Source organism: Hermetia illucens, chromosome 4, assembly GCF_905115235.1.
Source record: "Hermetia illucens chromosome 4, iHerIll2.2.curated.20191125, whole genome shotgun sequence".
Lineage (NCBI taxonomy): Eukaryota > Metazoa > Arthropoda > Insecta > Diptera > Stratiomyidae > Hermetia > Hermetia illucens.
The window spans coordinates 151,322,521-151,335,065 of record NC_051852.1 but is presented as its reverse complement, the minus strand read 5'-3'; the positions used below and the strand labels follow the sequence as shown (position 1 = coordinate 151,335,065).

The following is a 12,545-nucleotide window of genomic DNA, read 5'->3' as shown; positions in this document are numbered from 1 at the left end:
CTTGTGCAACGCTGTGTAGACTTTCCAGAGGTCATCCACTCTGTCTTGCAAAACTTGAATTTTTATTTCGTCTACATGAATGACGTTTTGCTCGCCTTCCTCTTCAGAATCTGAGCACTTTGAACATTTCGAGTGCATTGTTCGTCTCCTTGAGGAAGGACTTGTCTTAAACGTTGAAAAATGCAGATTCCTACAGAGGTAGGAACAATTTCTCGGCCACTCGATAACCCCTGACGGTATCCAACCTGACCCAGACAAGGTGGAGGCAATTAAGAGCTTCCCCCTATTAACCTAACCCAGACAAGGTTGAGGCGATAAAGAGTTTTCGCATACCAACCATTCTTGGGCATGTTAAAATTCTATTGTCGTTTTTCTCCCAACGCCGCTCATCACCAAGCGATCCTAAACGTCTACTTGTCTGGGCCCAAAATTAAAAGCTCTCGCGAGGTTGTGTGCTCTGCTGAGGCCGTCCATGCGTTTGAGACAATCAAACAGCAGCTTGTAGATGCAACACTATTGGCATTTCCTCAACCAGATGCTCCCCTAGCTGTGTTCGGAGATGCCTCAGATACAGCGGTAGGCACCACTCTCCAACAACAGGGGAATCAACTCCGGCAATCGTTGAGCTTCTTTTCAAAACAGCTCAGCCCAGCTCAACGCAACTAGAGCGCCTACGATCGTGAACTACTCGCCACGTATCTCGTTATAAAATACTTCCGTTTCTCCCTTGAGGGCAGGCCGTTCACCGTGTTCACGAGCCACAAACTCCTTACTTTCGCGCTTAAACAAAAGCCTGACAAAGCACCCTTTCGCCAAGTTCGGCACCTGAGTTATATCAACTATATCTGATATCCAACACGTGTTTGGAAAAGACAATGTTGCTGCAGACACTTTTTCTCGAATCTCGGAGGTCACAGTCCTCACCGCGGTCGATTATACGGCAATGTCGAGGCACAAAAAGACCACGCAGAGCTTCAGAGCCTGAAGGCAAATTCCAAATACAAGTTCAAGGAGTTTCCCATTTTCGGCTCAAACTGCTACTTAGTCTGCGAGACTTCAGAAAAGGCACCCAGGTCATTCATTCCGGCCGATTTTCGCAGGGAAGTTTTTCACGCGTATTACACAATCTTGCACACCCAAGCATTAGGACGACGAACCGGTTAGTCAACGAAAAATATTTCAGGCCGTCCATGACCAAGGACTAAACTCATGGGCCATAAATTGCATCGCGTGCCAGAAGTGCAAGTCAACAAGCACGTACGAAAAAAAGTAGGTGTATTCCCTGGGTGAACTAAGCGCACCCACGCCATCCATCTCGACATTATCGGCCCTTTGCGAGGGTCGCACAGATTCAAGTATTGCCTCACAATCATCGACAGGTTTACGCGGTGGCCTGAAGCGATATCTCTGTTTGACATTACGGCACAATCATGTGCCGAGGCCCTCTGTCGAGAGTGGATTCCGCACTTTGATGTTCCAGCCGTAATCACCACGGACCGGGTAATGCGGAGTTAGGCCGGCTGCACTGGACGCTGAAGGGCGCCTTAATGGCTCACGACGAACCCTCGTGGTCGTGGTCCTTGCCTTTCGTCCTCGGCACAGCCTACCGAGAGGAGTTCACAGTCAACCTCGCGGAGATGGTGTATGGAGAGAATTTCCGCCTTCCCGCCGACCTTGTGCTGGACATCAGAGCAGGATTAAGCGAATCAGGAATGCTGCGTCTGCTCGTACTTTTTCAATTAAATAAATACTTTTCAATAAAAAAAGGCGAAAGGAAATATTTGGCAATATCACGTTTTATTGAATGACAAAATGACCTAAACGTTGAACTGGTAACGTTATGCTTCCTGTCGTCACTTTTGAAATAGGTCAAAATTGAAAAGTTGTAAAAGCTTTTGGTGTGATAAAAGTAAATACAACCTGTTTGGGTTTTGTCGGTAAGGCACTCATCATCATCAATGGCACAACCACCAGTATCCGGTCTAGGCCTGGCTCGGTAAGCCAATATGGAGCGAAAACTCGCGATATGTATGCAACCGTTGAGCTTAGTGTTGGGAATCTGGGAAATTGGTGCTTCAAAGCGATCACAGTGAATAGATTAGTATTTATTGACTGGAACATAAAGCGGAAATATACTTTGATGTGCCTTTGTTTTCCAGTAGAAAAAACCCTTAGTAGACTCCCTTCTCGGCATGAGAATGGTTATTGTATAATATCCAAAGCCGATACTATGTATATGCCTCCCCAATTAGTGAATTTTCACCTGGTTGACTATTTGCCGTCTGACATCTAATGTGGCACTAATTGTCCAGCATGGAAGCTAGTATTGCCCGGAAATAAACGAATTTTTCAAAGTAAATAAAGGACTACTATATGAATCAGGAATAGCTGATTAGCGTATAACGATTGTAAGTACCAAAAGTACCATTTTTCGAGTACTTTTTCTCATTGAAAACTTTGAGGCTCGTTTTCTATACTTTTCATTTTTAAGGTTGGCGAGTGCAATTAGAGAAATACTAATGAACCATCTTTAGTACTAAATTATCTTCTATTTGAACTAAAAAAATTGTTGAAAAAATTTCTTTTAACGATTTGTTTTTTTCTGAAGACCCACATTTTCTTTTCGAACCTTCAAAAACTCTTGGAGTTTTTCCGGATTTTTTTAGTTCATCCAGAAGAAAAAATGTAGTAATGAAAACTCTACACGATTTTTTCTCAGTCCCCAACATCGGCTTAGCCTTATGAAAGCCATATAAGTTTCGACCATAAAAAATCCTTGCTCTTGGTGATACCGATTAATTATTCTAAATCTTTAAGGATCTAGCTGGGCAAAAATTTCCGAAAAACAAATATTGGAACTCCTTCGACACGGTGAAGTCCTTTGAGCAATTTGATCTCTCATGTCTCATTATACAAAAATCCAGATGTCCTTTCTGATGCGTGGGCCAGCACCAGATGGTGAAAATTCGGCAAACAGAAGAATCCGCTCGAGCCTACCTGGGAAGTAAAGAAAAAAACGGCTCGACCGCGCGTATGCAATCGTCAAATTCCAAACCCGGGGGCCGCGATCGAAAGGGAGGATCCACGACGGATCACATCTTCGATCAATGTCTCTCCTGCCTCAGAAGTATGATGAGGCGTGGTCTTAGAGTTTCCCATTCTGCCTTGGCATTCTTAGGCCATTCTATTTGAAGTCGCCCCTTTATAGAGTGAGAGTTTTGGGAGCTAGAGAGGAGCAGGAGAAAAGGAAGTCCTCAAATAAAATCGAATCCAAAATATATCTAAATATTGAAACTTGAATTCGTTAGTTTGAAGTCTATTAAAATAGACAAATTAGACTCCCACTACTAATGCTCTTTTCAATGCAAAAAGTGCAACTCTAGGGCCTGGTATCAATTTAAACGGAACCGTTTATGGCTTCTTAGTCGGAAATTCTGGAGAATGGCATTCTTAAGTACCGTTTTCAAATAGTAGGAAAAGAAGGTGGAAGTACACACGGCACAAGCATAAGCGAAATGTGATTTACTAGCCTAACTTTTGATTATTATTATTCTGTTAAGGAAAGTCGCATCGCGTCCTTGAAGAACTATTGTGCCCCTTTCCTGCTTGAGATCCTATTGATCATAGTATCTCAAGCAGGCCTGTAACCGTTAGGAACTTTAGTATGATATGTTCCCCACTTCCAGAAGTTTCAGCTTTGCATCTGGTATTAAGTGTTCTCCCAGATGTATCGACCTACTTTGCACAAGTGCCGGACACTGTCCCAGGACGTGCATAGAGGTTTCGTCCTCCTCCTCACAGAACTTGCAGGCAGTATCCGTAGATATCCCTAGGTGATAGTTCAGCCGACAATGACCAGTGAGAATTCCCACTATGATTCGGAGGTTCTTTTTGGTGAGGTTTAAGCAATCCTTTGTGCGCATGGGTTCGTATCCCCCAATAAGCACCCTGGACTGCTCCACCCCTGGGTGGGCCAATATAGTTCCCTCAACCGTTTCTCTTCGTTTCTTACATTCATAGCCATGAAACCGTTTCCGATTCCACAGAAGGGTTCTGGCCCGTGTAAAGGCATCCCTGCTCCCTTCTTGGCTAGTTCATCCACTGCCTCATTGCCTTCCAACCCAGCATGGCCTGGAACCCAAAGTATCCAGACCTTGTTGGACGAGCCAAGTGTATTCAGTCTCTCAAGGCATTCCCATACCAGTTTAGAGTTCACCTGGTTGGACCTAAGTGCCTTGATCGCTGCTTGGCTATCGGTGAGAATAGCTATGTTCTGCCCCCTGTAGTTCCTTTGCAGATTAAAGGAGGCACATTTGTCTATGGCGTAAATTTCCGCCTGGAATGTGCTAGTGTACCTGCCCATTGGCTCAAAGTACATTTTCCTTGGACCAATGACACCGGTACCCGCTCCCTCTGCTGTGAGGGATCCGTCAGTGTACCAAGTAATCAGTTGCTGGTTTAAGCCGTATGTCGCAGCCACGCTCTCCCAGTTTGCCTTGTTACTTCAACGTGTTTCAAACTTCTTATCGAAGTGAAACCTCGTTGTCATGTTGTCCCTCGGTATCAGTAATTCGGGATACCGCCTAGAAAGGATATCAATCTTCCTTCGATTTAGGCAGCTCCCCGCCTCACTCATACTACCGGCCATCCTGAATATTGATCTCCTTGCCTGCATCTGTATGTGCAGATGGAGAGGGGTTAATCCCAGAAGGACCTCCAGGGATGCCGTTGGGCATGTCCTCATTGCCCCACTAATACACACGCAAGCAAGCCTTTGGAGCTTATGTAATTCCCTGGCTTGTGTGCTGCGTTGGGTTCTTTCTGCCCAGATTACCGCTCCATAGGTAATCATTGGCCTTACTATTGCAGTATATATCCAAAGTAGTATCTTCGGGCTGCAACCCCATTTTTTTCCTGCTATGGATCTGCAAGTCATCAGAGCCCTCGTGGCTTTTCGACAAGTGTTTCCGACATGTGTCTTCCAGAGTAATTTTTGATCTAGCGTGATTCCCAAATATTTGACCTCTGTTTCTCGTTTCACCTCCATATGTATGTAATGTTATGGCTTTCAGGTGAGCCAGCTTACGCCTCTTAGTGAATGATACTATGGTGGTTTTGGTTGGGTTGATCCGCAGTCCCACCTTCCTGCACCAGGCACTAGTAACCCTTAATCCAGTTAGGTTTCTATCACATAGGGTATCTTCATATTTGCCCCTACAGATTAGAACAATGCCGTCCGCGTAGCCCTGGACTTGTATTCCAGTATTAGTTAACACGTCCAGGAATTCATCCACTACCATACTCCACATCAGCGGCGATAGTACTCCACCCTGTGGACAGCCTTGAGTGGTGTTCATGATAATAGAATTTGTACCTCTATTTGTCTGCTTTCTAGCATTTTGCCCATCCAGAGTGCCAGGGTGTTTCCCACTCCTTTGCGGCTCAGGGCATCCTGTATCTCTGTGTGCGATGTGTTGTCGAATGCTCCTTCGATATCCAAAAACGCGCACAGTGCAATTTCTTTTGTTTCTATGGCGTCCCGTAGTACCTCTGTCAGCTGATACAGAGCAGTTTCAGTTGACCTTCCTGCCCGGTAAGCGTGTTGACAGTGATGTAGGGGATTACGCTTTAGAACGTTAGTTCTAATATAGTTGTCTATGACCTTCTCCACCGTTTTGAGTACGAACGATGTTAGGCAGATTGGTCTGAAAGATTTAGGGTGAAAAGGATCGTTTTTACCCGCTTTCGGAATAAAGACCACTTTTGCCCGTCTCCATGCCCTTGGTATGTAACCCAGTGCTATGCTCCCCCTTACCACCCTCAGAAGAGACTCTAAGATAATTCCTAGGCCTCTCTGGATAAGTGCTGGGAAAATGCCATCTACTCCGGGAAATTTCAGTGGTTTAAAAGTTCCGACTGCCCATCTTAGCCTAGCTTGTGGGCATACCTCTTTTGCTAGTTTCCAGCTCTCTTTCCTTCCCCTTTTATTCGTTGTTGGGGTGTCAGGTAGAATGTTGTCGCCTGCCACCGTGGGGTAGATCCCCGGAAAATGAGTTGTGAGAAGCAGGTGTACCCTGTCCTCCTCATTCTCGGTAAATGTCACATCTTCCTTTTTCAAGCAGACAGAGGATATTCCCCCGTCTTTGGCTACAGCCTTGTACAGCCTGGTTGCTTCTGTGATCTGTTCAATCCCTTCACAGAATTCACAGAGGTCCTAAAGCTGTTAACTTTGCTTGCTAACTTTTGATACTCTAGGCCAAATTTTGATAGACTAAAGCTTCATTTTTTTTGGGAAAAAGGAGGATTTTTATTCAATTTTCTACTTTTGATAATTTAGATTTTAAAAATCCGTGATTGCCTCACTTAAATAAGTAAAGAACCAATTTGAAGAACACAAAAAAAAATATTACTGGAGGCTAGATTTTAGATAGATAGATCCGAAGAGTTATATAAGTTAATAATAGCATTTCCCATAATTTGGTAATTTTTTTGGTAAAGCCCACCTTAAAATAGATAAGTTCGATATATGAGGGGTTCCTGCAGATTTTATTGTTAATTAATTCTGGAAATGAGCCTTGATAAACTTCAAGAATTGTACCTATTTTTAACCTAAACCAAAATCGAAAGAATTATTTGCTTTGACAAGATAGCATTAATAGTTTTCTTCTACCTCTTAGACATATACTTATATGTCCCCATTGTCAATGGAAAATGCTGTCAAACGCACTTTGAACTTGAACTTTGTAAGTTTTTTCCACTAAAAACCAAAAGTTAATAGGTGTCTGGCTTTTTTCGTGGATTTATCCAATTACATGATGAAGGTAGGTAGGAAATATGAAGGAGGTTTTCCACAATACATGAAATAGTTGCAGGTTATTGTACAAATTATTTAGACAATGTCAAACTTTCGATAAATACCTAATGTTACTGCAAATGTTAAAGAAAATTATTACGAAAAAATTAAAGGTAATTCAAATGTTCAATGTTTCATGTAAAATTCTCAAATTTGTCATAGGGACTAACTATTTTTTTTTAAATTTATTTATTTTAAATTTATTTTAAGAAAAATATCCAACTTACCTTTTATCGGTGTTGCTATTGTTGCTAACAGGATGGCCAAGGTCATTATCAAAACCTGGACACATCCCCAGGATGACCATAACCAAAACTTTTTGACCGTTCGGTGGCACATTGCACAGAGCTACACGATTCGCGGCCGCCGCAGCAACAACAGCCGGTCGGGCTCCTTATTTCGAAAATCTTCCTCCTCTGGTTGCTGCATATCACACCACGACCACGAACGAAATTGACGCAGCGCCGTTTAGTTCGTCTACTGATCGACCGATAATCGTACTGCCGTTGACGATGACATTAATAATACCGTAATTTTCCATTCAAAATTTCGTCAATATCTTTTCAAAAACGAAAAAAATCCGCAATTTTCAAATTCAGGATTAGTTTTCTAGGAAAAACTATTTGAATGAAAACGCGGCCGTATATCTGGATATGATCTGCCTCTTCCCGGTCCGAGAGGAACTTAAACTATGCCAAAATGCTGTAGGTTGTCTTGCACCTAAGCTGTTTTTCACTGGCACATTTAGCACACGGAGAAGTATTCAATTCCACGAGTAGTGACGAATCGGGTGTTTTCACTGACACTTTGTCACACGCGACCGCAACATTCAATGCAGCACTTTCCTCCGTTTGTATTCGTCTGGAAAAACAGATCGCAATTCACCAAACGAAAAATCCAATAAGTCGCTTTGCAAGGATTCCAAATCCGATTTTTTTAAATCGTCAAATTTATCAATTTCCTATGGAAAAGCCGAAATATTATCAAACTTTAATTTGAAGGCAGCCGAATTCTCACGCAGACAAATTTTTATATTGAGTTTTCCAGGTTTCCCGAAGCACTTATGTCAATTACTTCACTAAAATTTTGTTCGCTAATTGACGAAACCCTCTCGGGCTATAGGTTTAAGGAATGACACTTGCATGAAATGTGTCAGAACGTTTCTCTGTGAGTTTTCCTTTTCACCCAACACATTTCACTTGCTGCTACCACTCAAATGGGGACACTGATGTCAAAACGAGGAAAACCCTGCAACGAGGACAATGATTTTTTACACTTCAGCCGAATGCAGACACTGAGGAGAAGGTATCTTCTCTGCAAAAGTCACCTAACAAATGCCAAGTTCGCCTAAGAGCTCAAAAGCACATCGTTTTCAATTTCCACAGCAGCAGTTTTCCTACGAGGCGACGACGACGAATCAGTGGAAAGCCGAACTAAGTTACATAATTCCAATTGCCTTGCAGGCACAAATGGAAAACAAGAAAACGGATGCCGCCGGTCACGGTACGATTTCGAGGAAAAACATGAGGAGAAAACGCATTTTATCGGAATTTCCAAAAAGTTGAACTACTCAGCTAAGATATGTGAGTCCTGCAAGGGGGGGGGAGGCCAACGGCACACAATTGAACTGGGGGAATAATACGGCACGTCGGTTGGTAGCACACAACTCACTGACTAGTGACTGAGTTGCTCACCAGCGCCACCACTTCCGCTACCCCCAAAGAACGAGCCCCTTTCATGGTGGTAAGAAAAAATTGTATGTGAGGAAAGTACAAGACTACAGAAAGTGGTGCAAACGAGAAAATTTCATAGAAATAACAACAAAATGTACCACAATGTGAACGGTAGGGGGGGAGGAAATAATGAAGGGTTGCCGCCTTTATACGTCAAAAAATATAAACACTCATCTAAGCATCGAATGCTTCAGGTATAGGGGCTTAAGGATGTTTTTTAATTCTCAGAATTTTCATCACAAAGAACCGACAGAATTTATATTTATGAGGGAACATTGCATAACTCAAATTTCAATCCGCATACCTCATGATAATGGATGTCCTTTTTCGTGATCCACTTCAAAAAATATAGAAACATCCATTAACTTATATGGCAAGAAATTGTGTTAGAACCCCTTCCACATCTCCCAAACCATGCCAATTCAGAATACAATGGATGCAAGGCTTACTTTGACGAGTTTCAATCCGAAATGCAGGTTAATTCTAGATACCAGGCCGAGTAACCTAAATATCAATCATTGCCGCCATAACAAGAACATTATGAGCCATTTGCAAGATGGATACTGAACGTTTTAAGTCTGTATACCGGAAAAAACTCCCCTCCTCTCCGAAACCATTGAACCGATTTCAACTAAATTTTGCGTACTAATCCTTATGTCAATATAAAGAAACTTTGTGGGGAAGATACGTTTTTTACAAATGTTTGCCAAGCGGTTCTTTGAATTATTATAATTTTAAATTTAGGCAGTTTATTGAAAATCTGAAAAAAAAATCATCCGAATATCCTTCGCAGATTTTTAGAAAACGGGATTTAAATGGGAAAAGAAACGAAAACGTATTGTACGGTAAATTGTCCCTTTTAACCGACTTCCTTCGAGTTCGTAGTTGAACTATTTCAAAAACTTGAACGAGCGCTTAGACTGCATTAGTCTGTTAGACCAATATGGATCATTAAAAAAAAAGATTTTTTTTCTATTTTTTCATCGATTGAGATTGTTTGAGTATGCGGTCTGTACTGTATGTCTGAATCCCAGAATTATACAACACAAATGAGTAATAAGCATTGACAAATTTTTGCGGTCCTGCGACTTGCAGCAACAGCGGTTTGATAGTACATGATGAGATTTGTGGGATTCTTAGAAAATTGAGCAATGATCCTAAAATGGTGTCTTTACCTCGGTATTATTTTAGCAACTTTACAATAATAATCGATGGCGCAACAATTCGATTTGGACAAGCGCTCACCCGGGATTTTTCTCCTGATATTCATTTCTGAATAGGTCGGTATCACCAAACAAATTCGTCCGTCACCAGTGAGATTTGAAAGGCGACTTTCAGTTGCGATAGTTTTGTGCCACAAAGCAATCCGGACAACTATACCCCAACGAATTAGCTTCAATATTTGCACATGATAATTGGTAATCCCGATATTTCATACCAAATCGTCAGTCCCTTGACCATACGAATTACCGGGATTCTACTGTATTTGGAGTCAATAAACTTATAAATGATATAATGTTTCCCTCAGCAGGCAATTATGTGTATAATAATATATTTTGCATTGAAGAAGACAGACAGCTTTTAGGGATATCGAATTGGTGGACCTCGGCGCAAAATCGGGATGTCTGGAGTTCCTTATTAAGGCAGGCCTAGATCGGATACCAGTTGTTGCGCCATTGATGATGATGACTGAAGAAGGTGAAGGCAAGAAAATCTAATATCAGATCAATAAAATCCCTAACATTCCCCTTAGCCCCTGTCGAAATTACCTGACTTTTTTTTTGAAAACATCTATCCAGTACCTCTCACTGTTCACCCTCCCCCCTTAAAAACAATACGTATTAACGAGGTTTTTAAGCTGGAAATACAAATAATAAGACATATTCAGTGACCTCGAGCATAAAAATAATATAAATTGCTGGGAGGTCTGAATACATAGACTTGCCGAGGTTGATCTGAAGATCCAAGTCGACGGAAAACGACCAAAAAGCCGGCCGAAACATAGGCAGCTTGACACTCTGGCTGGTGATTTGAAAGCCTCGCGACTGCATCTAGATCAGGCCTCAAACAGACCAAAATGGGGCAATCGATCAAGACGAGCCGACTCCGTTTCTGAACGGGTCAAAGACTGACGAAGAAGTTATTATACCACTTATTCTCTGGAGGCTGGAAAATTTATACGTATTAGTCGGAAATACAAAGAATCGAGATTCCACTGTATATCCAAAGTCAAGTATTTCCTCGCGGCTAGAACTTTGGCTAGAAACACCGAATGATTCGAGATCAAAATGTAACTCTCAGAAACGAAGTAAAAACGGCAATCCTTACGCAAAGAGATAGTGAAATAAGAGTTTCTACAGTCAAAAAACGTAAATGCAGATGTACCCTCGTCTCCAAGATCCGTAAATTGTGTTACTATATGTATTTCAGAGTGAAATTATGCGGTGTTTCCAACGATTAATTAATTGAAATAATAAAAACTTGTTGTGTCTTTTTCGTTGGTGTGGGTATTTATTCTTGCAAATACCGATATTTCGGGAACCACTTGTTCCCTTCATCAGTGCAAACAAGTTTTTATTATTTCAATTATATGTATTTGAAAATTGACAGCAATCGACACAGTCACTCCTATCCCCCACATAGATATATTTTAAGCACCATTTTACCAGCTCATCATTCTTTCACACGACAGTATCTAAGAGAATGCATCGTAATGAAATTTAGGTACCTGAAATCTTAGCCAGTCGATTTAATAAAATGGGGAATCTTCAAAGACTGAACTTACTCCAATACTCGATAAGTTCTGCTTATTTCTCTTCTCAAAGAATTTCATCGCAAACTCTATATCGATCAATTGTCTCAACTGATTCGTATTTTTTTAACAGGATATTCACATATTTTCGCATAAATAAGCCCCCCTCCCCTTTCAAAAAAAAATTATGATCGTTCTTGTGAATATCGTGAGCCTCTAAAGGAAGATGTTTTTAAAAGAAATCACGGAAAACTGAAACCTAGATTTCCGCCCTTCCCTCCATTAATTATTGGATGTACAAACGGTTGAGTACGTTGTAGGTTATGCAATTGTGATGAGGAGACCATCCAACCACGAACAGGGAATAGAAAAGGGGGATTCACTCGAACCCGAAGTTTTTCCAGGGAGGCCGAAATAAGAATTTCAATGAAAAAAGGGGTGACAGATGGGCTTGCATAATTTCTACTCCGCCGTTTTTCGCATAATATTGACCCCGTGCCCGAGTTTCCTCTCTATGGCCCTGCATCCAGCACATAACATGTGAATGCAGAATATTGAGCAATACGAGCCGTCTGTAAGATTCTCCATCAAAACCTTGCGTTGAAGTATAACTTACAGGCAAACTACCGTCCCTATCATCAGTATACCCCTCAGAGAATTTCGGAAGATGATTGGGTGAAACTACTCAGGGACCATACTATAGCCTTGACCACACAATTGATCACAGTAGACCCGATATAATTTCGCTTCTTAAAGGAGAAGTAGTATGCTCCATAATCGATGTAGTCGTACAGTTGGACTGGGAAACTGTTGCAAAATAGTAAAAAAAATCCGAAACTACGGCTCCTTGGCGGACGATATGAAGCAGCAGATTTAGACCACAAAATATCCAGCTAGCCCGAGCGGAGGGGTTAGTCCCACCGAAGGCGCTCAATCTAAACACCGGACTACACATGGAGATTACAAAACCTGTCATCTTTACAACTGGAGAGCCTTCTCCGGTAACAGTGTGGCCTAGTGCACTCTACTTTAAATTTGTACTGTATTCTATTTAACAAATATATGTTTCTGTTATTAAAAACCGCCGTGTCAGTGGTTGAAGTGTTTGCAAAAATCGTAGATGTTACAGTTACGTCCCTGTGGTTTTACATGAGAAGCTGTCGAGTTGACTTAACACCACGGACTTCTTAAGGCACGGATTGCTTTT

At 41.8% G+C, this 12,545-nt stretch overlaps 1 protein-coding gene across 6 annotated transcripts in view; it reads right to left on the bottom strand.

The window, feature by feature from the left end:
- Nucleotides 1–12,545, bottom strand: part of LOC119654335 (protein kinase C-binding protein NELL1-like) — a 162,508-nt gene that overhangs the window by 144,610 nt on the left and 5,353 nt on the right. For 5 of the 6 annotated variants that reach the window (XM_038059667.1, XM_038059669.1, XM_038059670.1 and 2 more), the window contains exon 2: nucleotides 7,081–8,101. In XM_038059667.1, the coding sequence (XP_037915595.1) occupies nucleotides 7,081–7,192 (112 nt within the window). In that variant the 5' untranslated portion in view covers nucleotides 7,193–8,101. Of the gene's footprint in view, nucleotides 1–7,080; nucleotides 8,514–12,545 lie in introns of those variants that run through there. The other variant, XM_038059668.1, reaches the window with a different exon arrangement.